Here is a 20218-nt window from a genome sequence, read left to right as displayed (position 1 = left end):
GAAAATAACAAAAAAAAGGGGGGGTTTTATTTAAAAAACCAGAGTTGGTAACTACCACACGTTTATGATGCACCCTGTATATTGGAAAGCAATTTTAAAATGTGGACCTTTTAAACGTGAAAAACTTTCGTTGGACGAATTTTCTTGTAAACTTCATATTTACTGAGATATCGCACTTTGACGCACTAATGAGCAACCCTGTATATATATTAATCTATTAATAATAAATATATATCTCCATTAATGTTTTCGTATTTTCTTACATTATTTTCGTCAGTTTCTACATACATCCCGTACAAAATATACTGAAGCTATACAGGATGTTAAGCTATACAGTAAATAAGCGCATTAAATTTCAGGGGGACTGAAACTACATGGAAAAGTAATGACAGCTTGCCTACGATTAAAGTTTTTCTTAAAAACTGACGATGTCATATTGCTTTGAACGGAATATTGCGGTCGAGAAAAACCTCTCTTGCCTTTTTTTCATTTTGGTGAAAAACAGGTCAACGCGTATTTATTTCTTTAATACATCAATACTACAAAAACTATCAATAGAATAACAGTAAACCAGAACAACAGAAAATAATAGTAATTCAATTTTTAATACCCGCAAAGCTACAACAAATGTTCAAAATGACCCCACGCAAAAAACAACATCGTCAGTTTAAAAAAAAACTTTAACGCACCGTATCTGGGAAATCGAATCATTTGTGGACATACGAATCATAGCAAACTGTCATTATTTTTTCATGCAGAATCACCCCCCGAAATTTGTCGCGCTTATTTACCAACACCCTGTACATTAGAATAAAGCAGATGCTCTGTAGCGATGGCACAGCGCCGCGCAGATGCGTTGGTAAGGGGTTCTGCGCACGTTTCTAAGAGGGTGTGAATGCCCGCGACTTTGACTTTGGTTAGTCCTTCAATGTAAACTCAAATTCTAAAGTGCTAAGCCCTAAACAAAACCACCAATCGTTCTCGTTTGATGGAAAACATCTGTATGTATTCAATAAAATTATTATCACATTTAAATGAATGCCCTCATTAGCCTTAATTTAGATTCATAATTCACATTTCATGTTACATTGTGTGAGTGTAACTTAGAAATTTATTACAAAGTTATGTCGTTGATTCGTTATATGTTTTAAAAAGTATGTATTCATAAAGCTGAGTCTTAGAGTTCATTCTTTTTTCGTCGATGCTAATCACCACCTTCAATTAGTTTTTAAGTTTCACCAATTTCTGCCTTAGTTTCTTTAGGATCGATTAAACAGCTGTAGATTCAATTATCCATGAGGTTTGTTTTACAATATGAACGGTTTTGTATATTTTATATAAAGGCATTCAACAACTATCGCTAATGCAGTATTCACTTCCAAATAATAATTATTACTTGTTAGTATACGCACGTAAGTACACATACTGAGGGTTAACTGCATGGGACATTAAAAATTATAGTTGATCTTTCAGTGTTAATAGAAAATTTTCACTTACATGTTTTGCAAAATACAAAGAAAAATTTATCACATTCGTCAAGCTCGAAAGAGACAAAGAAGCGAATTATAAAATGTTTTGCAAACATTTCAAGGTCCTTCTTAATCGCCGGGATGTTGATAGGGTTAAATTTCTGAATTATTTTTAGGACATCCGCTTACATAAGGGATGAATACTCACTAATATTAATCATTAATCGAGTTAATTATGCAAACCAAATTATTAAAGATGCCACAAATTATGATCCGTATATTTGATGTTGGCTGTATAAAAAGTGATTCCGACATACTTTTTATAGGTGATAGGGGACATAAAGACGAGCATTTTTTCTCATTACTATATGTAACAACCGCCTCAGCCAATTTAAATAAAACATTAATGGTTTGTTGCTAACCAAACTAGGCACATTTTCGATTAATTACATTTGATACGAGGCAACTGGTTAATTGTGTTTATAAAAAAACACTACTTGGTAATTTCAATTTTGGATTTTTTTTACAGAAAAGCAACTAAACAGTCAGTCAACTTTTTAGCCACAATAACATGTGGTCAAAAGAGTTAGACTTTTGCGCCCATTGTTCGAAAGTGTTAACCTGGTGAGTTTTTTGGGATTTTAGGCCGCCGTGGAAAATAATTTATTTCTGACGTTTCACAAGCACGAGTGGCTTGTATTTTCAGAAGTGGTTTGCTCAGTACACCACCTCTGAAGATGAAAACTCACCAGTTTGAATGGCAAGTAACTAGATTTGTAAAGAAAGTTTAGGTACTAGATAATTTATTATATGGTTGAATTTTATGTCTCAAAAGCGAATCCTGATTTGTATTTTTAGTTGTTTTACCGAAGAAAAGGTCCAGAATTACAGAACATTCTACCTAGTGTTAAATTTTTACTCAATAAATTAACCGGTTATCCCGAGAGCACGTCCTTGAAAAACTGTTTCAATGATAATTGATCCAAGAGATGCCTAAAAATAAACCAGAAATATAATTTGGTTCCCATATTCAAGACTTAATTTCACAATATATCTTACGCCGCACTTCATTTCAAGCTGGAAACAAGGGAAATGAAACAATAGAAAATTGGAATTGAATTTTAAGTAACCAGCAGGGACCGTGTTAACTTTCATGTAACGTTTTAATATACGAGATGTGCCATCCTATTTTGGCCACTCCTTTATTTAAATCGATTTATTAACGTTAGGCGTCCAAGCTATGGTCTGATGTATTTTTCTTTGATTTCACACGGGAAACTTCAAAAGGATGAATTAATTTCGATTTTCTGATGAAATGAAAAAGAAAGCTGGAAATTTGGCGACAACATTTAAAAATAGTTCCATACATAATTTTTATATCTTGGAACACCGACCGTTCACAAAATATTACTATCAAGTTAAGAGTCGAATTCTTCTGTACCAAATTAAATATTTTCGCTCTGTTATTCATTTATTTGTATTTCTGTTGTTTTTTTCCATCTAATCTATGATATCAATAATAATAATATATTTCAAATAATAATCTATCATCTAATTGTCGTGTCCTTACATTTAAATAATCGAACACAGCGCTGATAACCATTCGTAGTATTGATTTCTTTTTTTTTAAATGATCAGATAACTAAAGAAAATTAACTTTGTAATTCTGTGGCAACGCAATCAAACCACTTTTCACAAAAAAGGTAAGCTAGAGATTAGAGATAATACCTCATAGAGGAAAATTAAGCCTGGAAGCTGAATGTGAACTATACGAGGTGCCTTAAAACTGGTGTCTCAAAATGTTAAGGGTACACATTTTATAATGAAAATTAAAGCAGATTTAATTGTCGACCCAAAAAAATCTCCGAGCTGAATGTTGTGATGATACATCAGCTTTTATAAAATATATTTACTGGAAACTAAAAAGAATATATATATTTTAGCATATGGAATTTGTGGTGGCATTTTTTGCGCACCTTTTATAGACATCCCAAAATCGGATACAATAATTGGGTCAATAATATGGAAAGTGATTTTTGATTATTTCTCTTAAAATAATACTTCGTACATTTCTCAATCTCAATTTCTTCTTCAATAATTTTCAAAAGTCGGGTAGTCAATTTCATTCTTATGAGGCCACCAAAAGTGTCTGGCTCTGCAAGGTCGGGGCTATTAGCTGCCCATGTTATTGTTGTATATCTTGCAGTGCAGTTTATTCTTTTTAATATAGTGGGCATCAGCCACAATAATTAGAGGGACGCACTACTTTGCACAATTTATGTTATCTTAAATAATGCATCTTTAGAATTTATCAACGTTTAATGTTGCTTAAAACTCTATATGTTTTCTTGTATCTGCTAAACTCGAGGACTCCGTCGTTAAGCGCATTAATTGTTCTTAAAGCACAGTACAAACATAAATAATATGATATTAAAATATATATTTTTTATAAGTTTTTCATTGATTAGTTGTTTACTAAGTATAATAAAATCTGCTAGGGTTTGATGCTAAGTAGACGTGTACATATTACATGCACGTCTTTGAATCGTGAAGACGGTTCATAGTTCCGCAATCGAATCTTTATATTTTGAAATAAAGAAATGAAATGAAACAAAGAAACAATGCCATTGTCTACTCTTGAAAAAACACATATATTAAGCATATAGGTCTTGACGCCACTGTTTTAAAAATAAATAAAAAACTATGATCACTGACGCTCTTATGGTGATCCATAGTTGATTATATATAAAATTTTAATTTGCCCTCATATTGATTGTTTAAATTGGTTGTGAAACTCGGTGCTCCAACATATACTAAACTAAATTTGTAAAATATCAGAATAATCATCCTTTTCTCAAACAATCGACCCTAATTAAATTCATATTTAAGTTACAATAGGATGCTATGGTCCTATGCAAGTAAACATCTTATAAACATCAGTGTGTTGATACATTAATGTGTGATTAAACAATTAATGTGTGAAACAGTGATTAAACAAACTGCATATTTTAGGATAGCCTGCTATTGCAATTATTGTATTAATTGAATTATGTTGAATTGAGCTATGCACGTATAAAGTTTGATAGAGAGAGATGTGTCTTTCAGAAGGACATTAAGATAATTTAATTTGAAAGTAAATACTGTTCAATGTCAACTATTGAAATTGAAAAACACTTGAAATTAAACGTAGTATTGTTTTCAAATGATTCACTGCTGGATGAACAGTCGCAAGGTTTTAGAATGGTACCGTTAAAGTTATTAGCGATGTAATTTTCATTTAATGAAGATTTTTTGCATTAATTGTGTTATGATCTAAATAAATTAAGGCCATATCCTTGAATGAGATTTAAAAATATGTCTACTTGCCGATTCAATAAAAAATCGTTTAATAATATACATAGGTTGACTTCTGTATACATTAGTTTAAATCAATAATAATGGAAGTTTTAAAGAAATACCCTGGTAGGATATCAAAACATAAATTAATAGACATCTTGAAAGAGTGTTGTGGAATATTAAGGTAATTATTAAGAAAAGTATAATAAAATAAACAAAAACGTTAAATTACTGCCATAGCTGGGCCGCATCGGAATTGGAAATCTGGGATTGTCCTAATCGTAAATTTCACGTAAAGGTTATTGTATGTAAACGAACATATCATGATAATGCATCTTTCCAACACTTAGCTGGTTTTGTTACTTACATATTTATGATTCAAACTTTTTGTACTGACGCATATTTCACTATATGTACTATGTTCACATTACTCACAAACCGCTTAGATATATCGATTTTACATATTTTTTATAAACATAGACCCTAAATATTATTTCCATGGAAACAATTAGTTTTTCAACTCATGCAAATTCGCCTGTTGACTCAGTCGTAAAAATACAAGTTTCGTGTAATTACTTTCGGTTATTTATTCACAGGGGGCAAATTAAATTATCCAGCCAACCCAAAAACTTGCAAATTTGTTTCGCACCTGATAAATAAATATTTTCGCAGAAAAACTGTATGGCTATACACAACTTTAATAATTAATAAGTAGTTTGTGCCTTCATATACGGTATCAGCTAGAAGCAACAGTAATTTATTGTATTAAGAAGACAACGGTATATTGGTGTTTTAATGCAAAAAAGGCGCTCATGTTAATGATATGTGACTGAGCGTATAAACAAATGTAAAACGTTAATTTTTTTTGTTACATTTCGTATCTAAAGTAAAACTATTTCGGGTTGGGTTAGCTTCCGATTTTTTAAAAGAACCTGGGCATTTTCTTAATTCGAAAGAATATGCGAATTTTTATTTTCATCTATCCATACTCATATCATAATTGTTATCAGCCTAAGGTTTAAAAATGTATAAGGATGACCTTTAAAACTGCAAATTTAAAACTAAACTACAATTTTAGCAAAATCAGATCAATAAATTGGTTTAATCGCGATAGCTTTAACAACATTGAGAAACTCAGTTTAATAGAATTGTGTTAATTAAATTTAAAAAACTTTTTAAAACATTTTTCATCTTTCAATATTAAATACAAAAAGCCAGTTTAGTATGCAAGTGACATTAGAAGGAAACGTTGAAGAAGATTTAAACATTTTGCCTTATTCCGTTATGACATAGGTATTATAAATATAAAGCTTATAGTGTTTTGCCTGTTCAAGATTATTATCGACCAAAACAAAAAAAACATATTGCTATTTTATCGTCAAATACCAGGACTACTAATGATGAACTAATTAGATTTAATTAGATGTATTAAGAATTATGTTCGTTAACAAGACGACATTCAGCATTGCGGGAATGTTTAACAGATAAAACTTGCACTTTTGGCGAGGAGAAAATGCTAATATCATTTTGAAGGAAATAACTACATGTTTGTTGTGGCATTCCTGGAGATTACGTATTTTGACCGATGTTTGTAATGGGAATTTGACCCAACGAAAATATACTGAACGCTTATAAAACTAATAAAATCAACAACTTTTTGAATAAGCATTTGATTCACATAAAACTGAATAAAAACAAAATTTATACAAAATATATGAAAGAAATAAGCAATTTATGAATAAATGACAAGAGGCAATGTGGAGACAAGTTCGGGACTTGAGTTTCCATTAGTTGAACTAAGCCTACTTGGTAGATAGACTTTTTTAAATTTTAAATGCAAATGTCTCGTCTATTTATCAACTTTTTGACTAAAAGCTATATTTTGCATATAAAAAGAGATTCACATAGTAAACTTCAGAAGAAAATGTATTTTAGAAGACATATAAAGACCAGAAAAGACCTATTTCTAAAAAATTTAAGAAATGTGCTCATTCACTCAACTTTAAATTATTGTTTAATAAATTCATTCGATTGTATCGTGTTTTCCATGTTCAACAACTCATTTTATAACATTTTAGTGAAAATGTTATAAAATGAGCTGTGATTTTTATAGCGATAAAAAAAAGAATCTGATTAATGATCAATAATGATCTTGATTGCTATTGGCTAAGTTTAATGTTCATTGATTCAGTTCTCTTCAAATTTCATTCTTATCTTTGAAAACTGTGTTCAAGATAGAGCGTATCTATAAATGTACAAATTCACAAAAAATTAGCCTAAGATAAAGCATGTTAAGCAAATTAACACAAATTCCAGATACCTGGAACAAAAACATTGAGACTTGACCTAACTTATCTATATTCAAAAGATTATAATGAAGTCGAAGTATTCATATACGGGTATGACTGAATATTTGATGTATGTTAAATTAGGAGCTGTCGGTGGTACTTTTTTACTTTTAAAAGGACGCACTTTCTTCGTTCCTCATTGTTTGGGCATTTTCATGAACAACACACACTCAGTCTGCAAACCTTCCAATCCATTTTCAAGATATATAATTATTTATAAGAATTATTAACAAAAATATATTTACAGTAATTAATTTTGATACTCTATATTTGCCTTATTATCAACTGTCGGGTAAGGACAAGTTATGTTAAGTCCATTTTCTTCCAGGATGCTGTGATTCAGTTTTGTACCATTCATTATGGGACACCCTGTACATGTATTATTCGTATAATAGGTAAACAACGTACTAGGGCATCCCGGCATAAAGTATTTCATACATATGTATAAGAAAAACAATCAATGGATTTGTTTACAAGGTTTTTCAAATTACGTGCTTCTAAAATTGCGTTTCAAGTAAACAAACTGCTGTAAACAAAATACAAAGTAAATACGGCAGACAATGTAAATTAATTTTGTTTTCATTTAGATCGCTGTTAAGCAGAATGGGTCGAAGTACTCCATTTATAGAATATCCAAGAGTTTCTAAATGAAGAGGAATTGCTGTTTTATTTTGGAAATCAATTGCCTTGTAAAACTTTGCTTTTTCGAGCTTAGAAGCTTCGACTTGGACTTTAATAATGAATAAACGTTACCTCGACCTAAAAGACTTAAACAATCATCAGTCAGATTCAAGTGAATATATATAGTAAAATTTGAACCCATTTGACTTTACAGGGCGAAAATATGTTAACACGTGGGCTTTATAATCGACAATAAACAGACTCCATATTTTATATATCAAACATCGATGAGTCAATTTAAAGCCATTAAATGCTCATTTTGTGTTAACATATTCTTGCCTCACTTTTTACATTTAGTAAACTCAAATATCTGCACGTTACAACTAGTAATTTAGTTTTTAATAAGAAAAATAAAAATAAAAAGGCGATGAAACTCACAAAATAAAAAATAAGATGTTTTCGAGACACAAGAAACATAAAACAAAAATGAATAGAGGACAGCAAAAACCAACATAGGAGACGAAAAATTGGTCCAATCAACTGCGTCAATAAAACTTTCACCATTCACAGACACAATCTGCTATGAAAATAAACACTTAATATATGTAGACATAAACTAAACATTAACAATTTGAAAGAAAAAGTTTATTACATTACCGCTCCAATAACCCATTTACCGCGAATTATATAAACTTTGATATACCGAAGTTACGGAGATATACGGAAGTGATTTCGTATCATTTTCTAGTAGAAAATGGAAAGTTTTTTGTGAGTTAATGTGCAAAAGTGCAAATTTTACGGGAGATAGGTACATACAAGGGATCACCGACATAACTATTGTTTAGTACTAACCGTTTTGTGTGTTACATTTTCTTTTTTTTTTACGTCAAATTACTGAACCATACATTTTTCAACTTACTTTACTTGTATCAACTTTACTCAAATAAGAAACGTGCGTTTTCAGTGGACATTCTGGAATTCCTTTTTCATTTAAAAATATTTGAGATTCACTCATTTGATATAAAAAAATTAACAAATGTCACAAATAAGAAAGTTACGTATAATACTGTGTGACGTCGTCAACTAAAATCTGCGCAGATCGTTCCAAGTATGGTATAAATGTAAGCAAAGTTGCGGCCATTTTGCGGTTTACTCTATTTTCGGAAACAACAGAGTCATTTTGTAACATAAATGGTTCAAAACAAGTTAATCATTTGTCAATGAACATGTATATTCCGCGTTCCCCATATTTGCTTAAAACGAACTTTTAAATGAGCTCTTGCAGGTTAACAAACTATGTTGCGGTTATCAAAATTACATCGCATTGGCGCCGACTACAATTGTAATTCATTTTTGTTTTCTCATATTGCTTAAAAATGCATTTCAACAAATTGATGAAACTAGTCGCATTATTTTTCCTGTAAACACCTCCAGTATCTGAGCCAACTCTAACCGAAGTAATTTTGGGATTATTTTCTGATTCAGATCATTTCTGCCATAGAGAAGTAATGTTTTCAATTCTTAAGAATTTTCGTGTTTAAAATAATACATGTAATACATAAAAATCAGATGTTGTCAATATAGAAAATAAAAAAATATAAGAATCTTCAATGTACATTTGTAAATGGAGTAAGTAAGACAGTATTTTGGAAATTAATTTCACTTCATTTCAAGGAATATACAATTCCTTTACCCATTTTTTCTACTATCTGCTTTTCTCTTTAAAGGTGGTTTTTATGTCCCACAGGTCAAATGCTCAATTAAGACTTACAAGCAGCATATAAAACGCCCATTAAATAAATTGCTTCAAGTAACGTCGGACCGACACAGTTTCTGATATCATTTGAGCTTTACGTGACTTCCAACACTTTCGTTTCGCCATATCAGGTAATATTCCAATATTAAATTTTGAGCTCAATGTTGTGATTTAGCAAATATGTTAGCTATCACTCGTAGGGAAGCTGATTATTGTTCATTATCTAGTTAACCGGTTATTTGTCTAAAATATATTTAGAAGCACGTATATCTTCTTAAAATGTATTTAATTTAGCTTATGAAGTACCTACATAGAAAATCCGAAGAGAAATTAAATTAACGTCGATAATTGCATCAAAAACGCTATACTTAATATAGAATAATAATAATAAACTTATGTTGTACCTAAAATTATTCATTGGTTTATTTAGCAAAATTTAGCAGTTTGGAAACTGTATGCAGGGAAACTAAAATCGAGGCGGTTAAAAAATATTACTTATTTGGCCCAAGATCATCGTGAAAGCATGATGTATATGCCTAGTATGTATTTACCAGAAAAAATAATTATTTAATATTTTAAGTCACTTGCCCTCACCTTTTCTTCAAGTTCCAATCTCATCTTTCAATATGAATTGGGTTAGTGCTATCAATAGAAGTAAATTTTCTTATCAAAAAATATGTTTTTAGACAAACGAAATACCAACGTACATCCCTTGCTAATTTCTCCCTAAATCAAATTAAATTATATTTTATATTTACACTACAATATTTACACCAATACCATATGAAACCATTTCAATGTACCGATATACCAACGCATTAAAATGTATTAGTTGTAAAAATCAACATAATTCAGAAATAAACGAAGAAAACATAAAAATACAAGCAAAATCGAAAGTAACACTAAAGATTAGAGAATCAAACCCAGAATTTTACAAACGTTGTGAATGTGATATACTGACCCAGCAATAATCAATTGTAAGGAAAAATGGGGCATAATAGAAAAGTACATAGCAGAATCAAGAAAAGGTTTGACGAGAAATGCAACATTTTGCAATGAGTTTTGAGTGAAAAAATACAATAAATAGCTAAAATATTAGGGATATTTTAATATAATACATTTATTGAGGAGTCGGTCAAGATTCTTCATAACAATTTAATGGGGCTCAAGAACCATTTCAATTTACTGTATGAGCAGGTTTGATTGAACTTGTTTGTGTACTATCGTTATATAACGATATTTATCGCCAAAAAAATGCCATTCCAAAACCAAAGATATATTTTGTTCCTTATTGTATAAACAAGATGGTTTTCATTGAAGTTTTATAGTAAATACTAAAGATTAAAGAATCAAACCTCAAGCTGACAACATTAAGTAAAACTAATGGCTGTATAATATGACCTAAATTTCTAAACAGCAATAGGTTTATTTCGTTCAAAATAGTATGTGAGAACTAAAACGTATGAACTTGGAGATCCATTTGTCAATGCCTAAATGTTTTTGTTTTTCAGGATATCTATTTTTGTAGGTGATAATTAAGCAGCAAAAATATTTACCAAGTCAATATACTCATCGTACTGTAATCTGATAATGCAATGCAAGTAACGTCAAATTAAGTATGCCGGTAAATAGATTCAGAAAATAACACAAACTGAATATTTGTAGATAGTAGTCAAATTGCTATAGCGTGATACATATGCAAATTATCTTACATTTGCTTAACAATGAAAATGAAAAGTGATTTGAGGGAAGAAGGGATTCTGAAAATTTAACTTTTCGCCAAGCTATAAAACTTATGGATATTTCAATACCTCCAATAAATAGTAACTAGTATGTATATTTTCCTGGAAGTAAATAAATAACACCTATTCAGGTAATTTGGAAATTTCTTTAATACAAAATGCTCGAAAGTTATCAATTTGGCGTCACTGTGACTGATCTTTTATTTTTATTCAATTTTTTTATCTATTATCTCATTATCATCCGCGTGTTTCCATAATCAGACGGTGCTAAAATCACATTTAAAATTCAAGGAAACTACATAGTATTCATCGAGCATTTCTTCAATCTGTTCATGTGAACAAAGAATGGTAAATAATGCGGAACGCGGCAGATAATACATATGTTGATCACTTGAAACAGTAGTTATCATTACACAAGGATATTTTTTATGACATGAGATATGCTTCTGCTTTCATAGGTGAGAATTTGGTAACCAGTTAAAATAGCACCTGAATAATTCAGAATAGGAAAATAACATTTTAATATGGAATTTTTTGTATATTGTCTGTACCAATTATGTTTTGTTTTCAAATCGGGCGGCGTTATTCAATTGATCATGCAGTTACGTTCTCGTTGTATCTGAAGCGTGTAAAATTAAATGGAACAAAACACCCATTTAGCCAAAATGATACTGCCACATACCTATACATATTTCTTGTTCAAGAAAAAAGTTTCTTCCTGTAGTCACTATTACTAAGATTACTCAGATATTCCTGATAGACAAGTTTTTTTCAAGATCTGTTAGTGTCTATATTATTTGCATAAAACATATAGGTATTCAAATCATTGTATTATGATTTTGTGGAACGGTTCGTTATCGAACTTTGGAATTAGACCTTCGGGAAATTATGATTTTTCTCTGGTAAATACTTTTTCTGACATAAAAATAACGTCGAAAATACACTTGTTTGTAATGATTTATGCTAACTGGGTTAAGGACGTGAATATCGACTTAATCCATGAAATTAGATGCTTGTTGAATAATAGAATTGATATCACGTTCCAATTGACTCCTCCTATACGGTAGTCTTTTCAAGATTTTTATATCCTCTATAAATCCACCTGCATCGACTTAAAATGGTTTATTAAAAACCATGATATTCATGTTGGTTGCACGCTATATTATGTACTTTCCTCTACTGACCTTTGGTTCACGCATGTTCTTGTCCATTTTTGGGCGATTTTATACTGGAAACATTAAACAGAATTTGGAAAGCGAGGCAGCTCTGGCTCCCAATATTCAGGACATTAATACATTCGTGTAACAAAGCACTAAAAAGCTTTCAATTCTTTCTCTTCTAATAGTTTAAAATTGTCTAATGATATTAAAAATTGTTATTTTATGGAGATTTTAGTACTTTTTACTGAAAATAAAAAGTACGTATGATATTTTGCCCGTTACGACCCACATGGTGTTTCTGAATGAAAACATCTTGAAAATGTAGTTTTCTTTTTTCTTGCATTATGCTTAGATATATATTTTTTTATATTGGATATGGAAATTATCCTTCTTTGTGAGCTCCTCTTTTACATAGTGTGTAACACGTTCGGGGTCTTAGCATTTGCAATTTATTTTCATCATTCATTCAATTTGCATCATCAGATTACTTTTTTAAGCACGACCCTGTATGTTTGACATCATTTTAAGTATACTACGGCTCCTAGTAATGTAAGTTAATTAATTTGATCAACAATTATGTATGGATTTCATCAACAAGTACTGAAATTTAAATAATAACAGAAACATTAAATGATAATAACATTCAATGCTCTAATTTCTTCGAAAATACCATTCTGTTTTCTGCATTACATCGAAGTATTTTTTTAACACAATTTATAAATTGTATTTTCTATCGCTCCAGACAAATGATTTTTAAACTTTTGTGCCAAAACTTCTTAGAGAAACACAAAATTTGTCATTATTTCATATGGCACAAAAATAAATATCTACCTGATTCTATAAGGCCTACTTACCAACATGTCTGTAGTATTTGTTAACAGTATTATTAATTAAAAATTATTAGCTTCCACTTCACATTACTTAATCTTACTTTCAATCTGGGCCGCTGTTACAGGGTTTTTACAATAAAATTATTTCTAAATACGATATAGCAAATAAACGATTAATGTTTGAGAAAAAACATTTTACAATGGCACAACTAGTAGCCTTTAGGTTTCATTAACCATTAGCAAACACACAGCTCCGTAATTGAATAAAAAGTTGATAATTTTCTGGTTTCCACCCCTCTAGCGTTTGAAGTAATGTAACTAACACCTTTTGCGAATGGTGTTTCTTGAGGACACTCACCTTTCGAAGTTTTCTATGCCAAATCTATATTTTGCTCGTTCTGGATTTTTTCTAGGCATATTTTGTATTAGTAATTTGTGTTAATTCTGTTTAGCATTGGTTTATTGCCTGCTTTTTTATCATATTAAGTATCTATCTCCACCAAAATGAGAAATTTAAGAATTTGTTGAGAAATGTTTAAAGCATTGTTTATTGCCCGTGCAGCATCGGCATGATGGAAGGTGTTTGAAACGTAAAATAAGATTGCGAAGCCCGAGTTCTTGTAGAAAAATTCCAGACCTCAATGAGCGAAGTTATCGAAAAGTGTTTCCAAAAACAGCACGTCGTTAGTAAAGAGAGCATCTACGAGGCATATTTTTTAACTTCGAACGTGACGGGAATGGAGAGTGGAAAGTTATTGAATTTCATTGAATTTCAGTCTGATATGAATGTTGTAGAGAATTAAAAGCTGTTGTAATAATGTCGTACATGATTTAAATTATTTTCAAATAAACAGAAAAATTAGGTTTTAGAATATTTTAGGTTTTCCTCGAAAAATACCTTGTGTCGGAATTTTTTTCATCATTAAAATCCCAGCTTTTACTTAATATACCATTTCATATATCGGACCGTTTACGACATTCCAATGCTAACACTCGAATTTCTTGCATCTTCGTATATTCGACAACCAAACAACTTTGTTTTTTACAGTTGTTTAACCGTTAGCAAGTGGAAAATTTAAAGGCTTGAATAACTCAAAAAAATCATTTTAGTGCTCTTCGAAGAGACTCAGTTGAATGTTTTCGTTCAATTATTAGCTAATTTTTCGTTGATCTCTTGCAAATAAGTTTTGGCCCCTACCCTGACCATTCCAAGTACCTCATAAAAGTTCAATGATTGCTTGCTCTTTCCTCAACATAAAAAGAACATAAAAATACGCTTATAATAAAAAAGCTTACTTGATGGCTTTAGTAACACCTTCAACCTTGACACTGAAAAAATGCACTTTTGGAATATTTCTTTGCAACAGACTTTTAAAAACATGTGAGTTTTCATCTCCCAGCATCCCATCCAGACCAATCACTCCTTGATCATGGAACGTATTTGATTTTGTGCCTACTTTCTATATAATTTTTTCTGATTAATTGATTAATAACTCATCTTTTTCTGAATTAATGTTTTATTAATATATCTGTATATGATGATATGTGTATCTGTAAGACACACGTTCCTGACTAGCCCTGATTTCAACAGTGTGTTGCAATTAAGATGGTCACTTCTCATTTCCACCAAATTCTACTTAAATCTTTAATTGATCCCAATGATGTGATATCATCTGGCTCAAGCGCTCTGCGTTGCCATTTGCCAATAGATTTCTTCAGCTCGTATTGATTAATATGGCTATTTATATATACGTTTCTAACTGATATTTATCAGAAATCGAACATTGTGGCAACACTGCCAGTAAAACAAAGGTAATATCACGCAACCTAAGCATGCACATCACTGAACAGAGAACACAGAAACAAGCTTGCGAGTGTAAACAGAAAACTTCTGTAAATAGGCGTGCAAGTTGAGTGAATACGAAATTCCAGGTTAGTGCTTCTAGGAGAGTGATTACAACAAACGTTTTTTCGTGTGAACCGCGATTCGGTTAATTTGTATCAATTTTTCAGTGATTTGTAATTAATAATAAAACAATCTTAATTATTCTTGCATGCCATATTTCCGTTTATGATGTTAACTGAGAGTGCTTTGATTAATTTTAATCATTCTTTATCTGGGTAAGCATACAACTTTTTTAAATTTTCAAGCTGATTTTTCCTGAATATATTAATTAATGTTTGATGCAAACGATGCAACTAGAAATATCTTGCAGGTTCCAACAACAATTCAACTACCATTAATTGAGCAATTATAATTTTTAAAAAATTTATGACAACTATTTATTTGGTTCTTAACTTATTTTTAACTCGATTGTTTTCTTTAACTGGCGAGGATCAGTACTACTATTTTATAAAGCCTTATCACCAACAAGCACATTGTTTTCAATTAATAATTTATGCTCATTAAACATGTATGGTTGATTAGGAATTTATAATAATATTTACAAGTTGTAGTTGTAGGTCATGAACATTATTAAGTCATCCTTTATCGAAATTGATTTATTGCTGGCTTAATTTATATAATAGAATAGTCTCGTATCACATTAATAGATTCAAAGTACCATGATTTTCTCTTAAAATAAAGAGCAATATTCGAGCACCTAACATATAAAGAACTAGTAATTTCGTTTACAATGCTCAAATAGGTACGAATTTTGTGTATACCTGATGGTTCTACCCTTAAAACGTGGTTAAAATAGTTTACATTTAAATACAACGCTTTTGAAGGCCCACTTTAAAATGCTAGTAATTTCTTTAACTCCGTTTTTAATGCTTGCTGTCCTTCTCAAATTACACTAAGTATTTTAAGTAATATTTGTTTTGTATAGTGACCTGATACTAACAGTCGCCAAATCTCAACCGTTTTCTAAAAATAACGAAATTATAATGCCTAATCTTGCAAACTCGTTTCTCAATTTGTCGTTTAGTTTTCTTGATTTCCACTCGCAAATTTTACCCAACTTTTTGCAACGTCTTTGTTAGGTCATTTTCCATTCATTTTTTAGACTTGATTACTTATTATTTATAAACGTATTTCTACTTTGTAACTTTGTATTTAGCTTTAAAAATCAGCAATTGGCAAACTAATTAAAAAAATTTCCGCTAACGACTGGCCGACGACTTATTTTAATGGTTCGTTTTATGAGCTGTTGGAAGGAAAATTCCATGTCTAGTATGAAGCATTTGAAGGTCTGTAATCTTTTGCAACTTGCATAACTCCACATTCTCGTCAATTCTTTGTAAACCACGACCTGCTGTACTTAATCTCCATTTGCTCTTTTCCGGTTGACTCATTTTGGACCATTAGAAATCAATTTGGTTAGTTGCACGTTTTTTTCTCAGGACTAGTGCACTTTTTCTGCCCATTAGTTTTGAGATTGATTCTCTTATTTCCTGGACAATTGCGAGGTTGTCAGTTTAATTATACGTATTTATTCATTAATATTTTCCCTGTTTACTAGTACTAGTTTCTAGTTAAAATAATTAATTTCCTTAAGCGAGTGTTTGTTGGTAGTAGGTATTTGTCGCTCTCATTGCTTGTTTACCCTTTATCAATCTGAATCTACGCGCTTGTGATTTTGGACGGTGGCCTCCAAACGTACTTACTCATTTAAAACGGAAACAGTTTTCTTTATGGACTTTTCACCTTATCGTCTTACTTATCCACGTTTATATTCGCAATTGGATTACTAATGTGATATTGCCGCTTAGGCTTGTTTACTTCATAATTGGCCAGACGAGAAAGCTGTCCTTTCATTCTTTCTTGTCTGGTAATCGCTGACATTCCACCGATAATTTTTCATTACATTTTTATCACTATAAGAAATACCACATTATATTATTAAGAGAATTTATATGTAAACCAGAATATAATGGGAAAGCTAAAGAAGTAGCATAATTGCACGCATACTTTTGCAAAACAAATTTAACTGATTCAGATGTAATTACGTATAGGTTATACCTAAAAAATTAATGCAAAGTAAGCTCAAACTGGAATTAAAATAAGTAGGGCATTGAGAAAAACTTGACTGAACATTCTCAAGTGGCCTCTTCAGGAAAGATAATGTAAAATTAGTAAGATGAATAACTTATTTTGAAGATAAGTATTGCATGCATGGCTCTGGCTTGATATAAGTAGTAATTTTATTACATATTGTTTAAACCGCTAAAGCACTAAACATGTGCCGAGCTGTCGCTAATTTCAGACTAGGTCCCAGCTGACAAGAGCTAATAGGCTCGAAACCGGTCCTGGGGGTTCCTGAGGTTGGCGAACCTCGAAATTTGCACTATCCTGCTGATGTCTTATTCGGATCATTAATGCCGACGAAATCCTTGTCGTTTTGAAATGGAATATTTATAACCAATCACAAAATATCATCCGACAGACACATATTAATATAAATCTTTCTCAAGATTAGAATTTTATCGAGCAACGTCACATGTCTTCATTAATGTCACACTGAAAAAATCTCAGGTTTCTCTATTAACTGCCGGTACATGTTTATTACCAACGATTATTCTTCCTTGCAGGTCTGGCAACATGAATAAACTGTGTCGGCAAGTATCAATTGAGTCACCGGGACCCATTATTAAGGACTGCGTCTTCAGCTTTGAAGTACCAGTTCCAGATGTTCCATCCAAAGGAGCCCGCATTCGGGTAGTCTGCGCAGGTGCCTGCTATCGCATGCGCACACGAAGCACTTCAACTTCTAGCATGTCTTCCATAGAAGAAGCTGGTTACTCCCCAGCGCATCATGGTGTTAGAGATGGAGCTCTTTTTCCTGGCTATGAAGTGGCTGGAGTTATTGACGCATTGGGCGCCGATGCCGCTGCTAGTGTAAATAGTGCTTAGTTTCATAATTCAGCAAACGTGTGTTAATATGTCTTTCTCCTGCAGGAATTCAAGATTGGGAGTCGAGTAGTGCTCTATCCCTATGATGGAATTCCCCATGGTTATGCGGAATACATTGTGGTTCCTTCTTTAGATTTCTTGGTGCATGTTCCAGACAGCCTTCCTCTTGGGGTCGCTGCCATGTTACCAACTGGTGCTCTATTAGCTAAAAACGCTGTTCTAAGCGCACACAAATATGTTTTGAAATTATTTGAAGAAAAAGCTGCTGATCATGTGGTGCGCATTCTGATTGTCGGCACTGGAGGTCTTGCTCTATGGGCTCTAAGAATTGCTCAACATCATTTTAAAGCTCCGGAATATATTGACCGCGTAAAGATAACAGTTGCAACATTGAAGGACGAAGGCCTTATGAGGACTGCTGCTGAACTCAAACGGTAATTTTTAAATCAGTCATGAGATCAAAAACGAGTTAAATATGTAAAGAGTGAAAGAATTGCTATCATTTCATCAATGAAGATCCATTTTTATAACAGGTTTAGTTATTTTAGTTAATAGGTTTTAGTTAGTAGGTTTGGTTACGTTTAGAACAAGTCCTGATTATAAAAACCGGCACACCTTGTATAGGCGCTTGCATAAAAATGGCGCCTTTCCAAAAGTTAAAATTCAACATAATTTAAATAATATTCATACAACTAAATAATCCATGTTGAGTTCAATAACTATAGTTTTCGATTCTACGACGCATCTCAAGTAAAAAACCCTGATGTACAATTTTAATTTGTTTGTTTCAGAGTAAACATCGTCCAATGGAATGAAGATTTATATGAAAAGCAATTAATTGAAAGGACTAAAAATGCTTGCAACGGATTAGTTGACATTGTCATTGACTTCGGTACCACATCTAGATCTTTGCATAGATCTCTACAATGCTTAAATGCTGTACGTGTTTTTGCAACAATTCAAGTTGACTATATTTTTTAAGCTGTGTTCTTCTAATTGAATAATAAAATCAAATATTTGCTTATTTCTAGGGTGGAGTTGTTTTGGTTAGTGAAGAAGTGGCTGACCGTCTTTTACCAAAGTTTTCGCGATTGATTCATCAAACAAATCAGAAGATTGAAGCAGTGGCAAATGGATCTATCGAACAACTGAAGGAATTGGTGAAATATGTTGCGGAAGGAGCTATTATTCCTCCTCCTCACACAGAATTCTCGGCTGATGAAGCCTCTAAGGTGGTTGAAAAGCTGTGTCACTCCCAAATACCTGGTAGAGCAATTCTGCGTTTCCACGACATTCAGTAAATTATGTTCAGTAGAATAAATCGAATTTTTCGTGGAATATGTATCATATTCCGCTTCACCTTTATCTATTTATGATCTTTTTTACCAAATATATCTTTTGTGATTGTAATATTTCCACGTAGATTAAGTAATTATTTGGTTAATACCCTGGGACAAGGCACCTTATCAAAAGCCTGTTCGCCATTCATCTGAAATTATATTGAATGTTTTTTTCTCCACCAGGCTAGTACTTTAAAATTGTGTTATTTGGTAAGACGCTTATTTGTACCTTTGGCATTGTGATAGGCTTTGTTTTAGTAGTCTAATATTTTTGTAAACCCGTTTCTAGCTTTTGCCTACCTAATTTGAAGATATGTAAGCAACTACCTTAAAAATGAATGAATCGGCGAGTGTGATTAGTTGGGTAAACAGCTAGGTGTGGAGTAGAAAGTTGTACCTAATACTAACAGTATAATTCCTCATCTATAAGTAATAAAATGCTTTATGAAAAATTGTTTAAGGATGTATCGTAAGTAGTAGAAGATTGTTATATTTTTTATTAATTCCTTTTAGTTTAAGTCTGTTCTAATAAGTTTCTATTTTTTGTATGTACATATAAAATATACAATAAATAATAAATCTATGTTGAAATGACTTTTTTTGGCGAACGATACCAATAAAGCATATCTGACACAAAGTGACTATTCTATTACGATCGTATGTTAATTCATAGCTTTATCAATGGAAATGCATTATCACGTAATATTTGCATTTGATTAAAACGGCTGATCCAAATCCAACAAAGAAAGTAATTTTTCATC

At 31.6% G+C, this 20218-nt stretch overlaps 1 protein-coding gene across 4 annotated transcripts; it reads left to right on the top strand.

The window, feature by feature from the left end:
- Positions 1-976: 976 nt before the first annotated feature.
- LOC109537982 lies at positions 977-20048 on the top strand. Of its 4 annotated transcripts, none has more exons than XM_019904999.2 (5): positions 977-1001; positions 17796-18102; positions 18163-18551; positions 18909-19056; positions 19149-20048. In XM_019904999.2, exons 2-5 carry the CDS (start codon positions 17806-17808, stop codon positions 19416-19418), a joined length of 1104 nt encoding a protein of 367 aa, XP_019760558.1. In that variant the 5' UTR covers positions 977-1001; positions 17796-17805; the 3' UTR covers positions 19419-20048. The 4 variants fall into 4 exon arrangements, with proteins under 4 accessions (XP_019760558.1, XP_019760557.1, XP_019760555.1 ...); XM_019904998.2 differs by lacking the exon at positions 977-1001 and adding an exon at positions 9638-9661; XM_019904996.2 differs by lacking the exon at positions 977-1001 and adding an exon at positions 15083-15383.
- Positions 20049-20218: the final 170 nt, after the last annotated feature.

The sequence above is a fragment of the Dendroctonus ponderosae genome, unplaced genomic scaffold (genome assembly GCF_020466585.1).
Source record: "Dendroctonus ponderosae isolate FM_Combo_2020 unplaced genomic scaffold, Dpon_F_20191213v2 Dpon_F_20191213_1, whole genome shotgun sequence".
NCBI lineage: Eukaryota > Metazoa > Arthropoda > Insecta > Coleoptera > Curculionidae > Dendroctonus > Dendroctonus ponderosae.
This window is presented reverse-complemented; position numbering and strand designations above follow the sequence as displayed.

What these genes read in the sequence shown, in the direction of transcription:
- LOC109537982 (XM_019904996.2), top strand. Translation starts at nt 15,334, where the DNA reads ATGATGTTAACTGAGAGTGCTTTGATTAATTTTAATCATTCTTTATCT. An exon ending in TTTAATCATTCTTTATCTGG is followed by an intron (nt 15,384 to 17,795) that starts GTAAGCATACAA and finishes TCTTCCTTGCAG; the next exon opens with GTCTGGCAACATGAATAAAC. An exon ending in ACTGCTGCTGAACTCAAACG is followed by an intron (nt 18,552 to 18,908) that starts GTAATTTTTAAA and finishes TGTTTGTTTCAG; the next exon opens with AGTAAACATCGTCCAATGGA.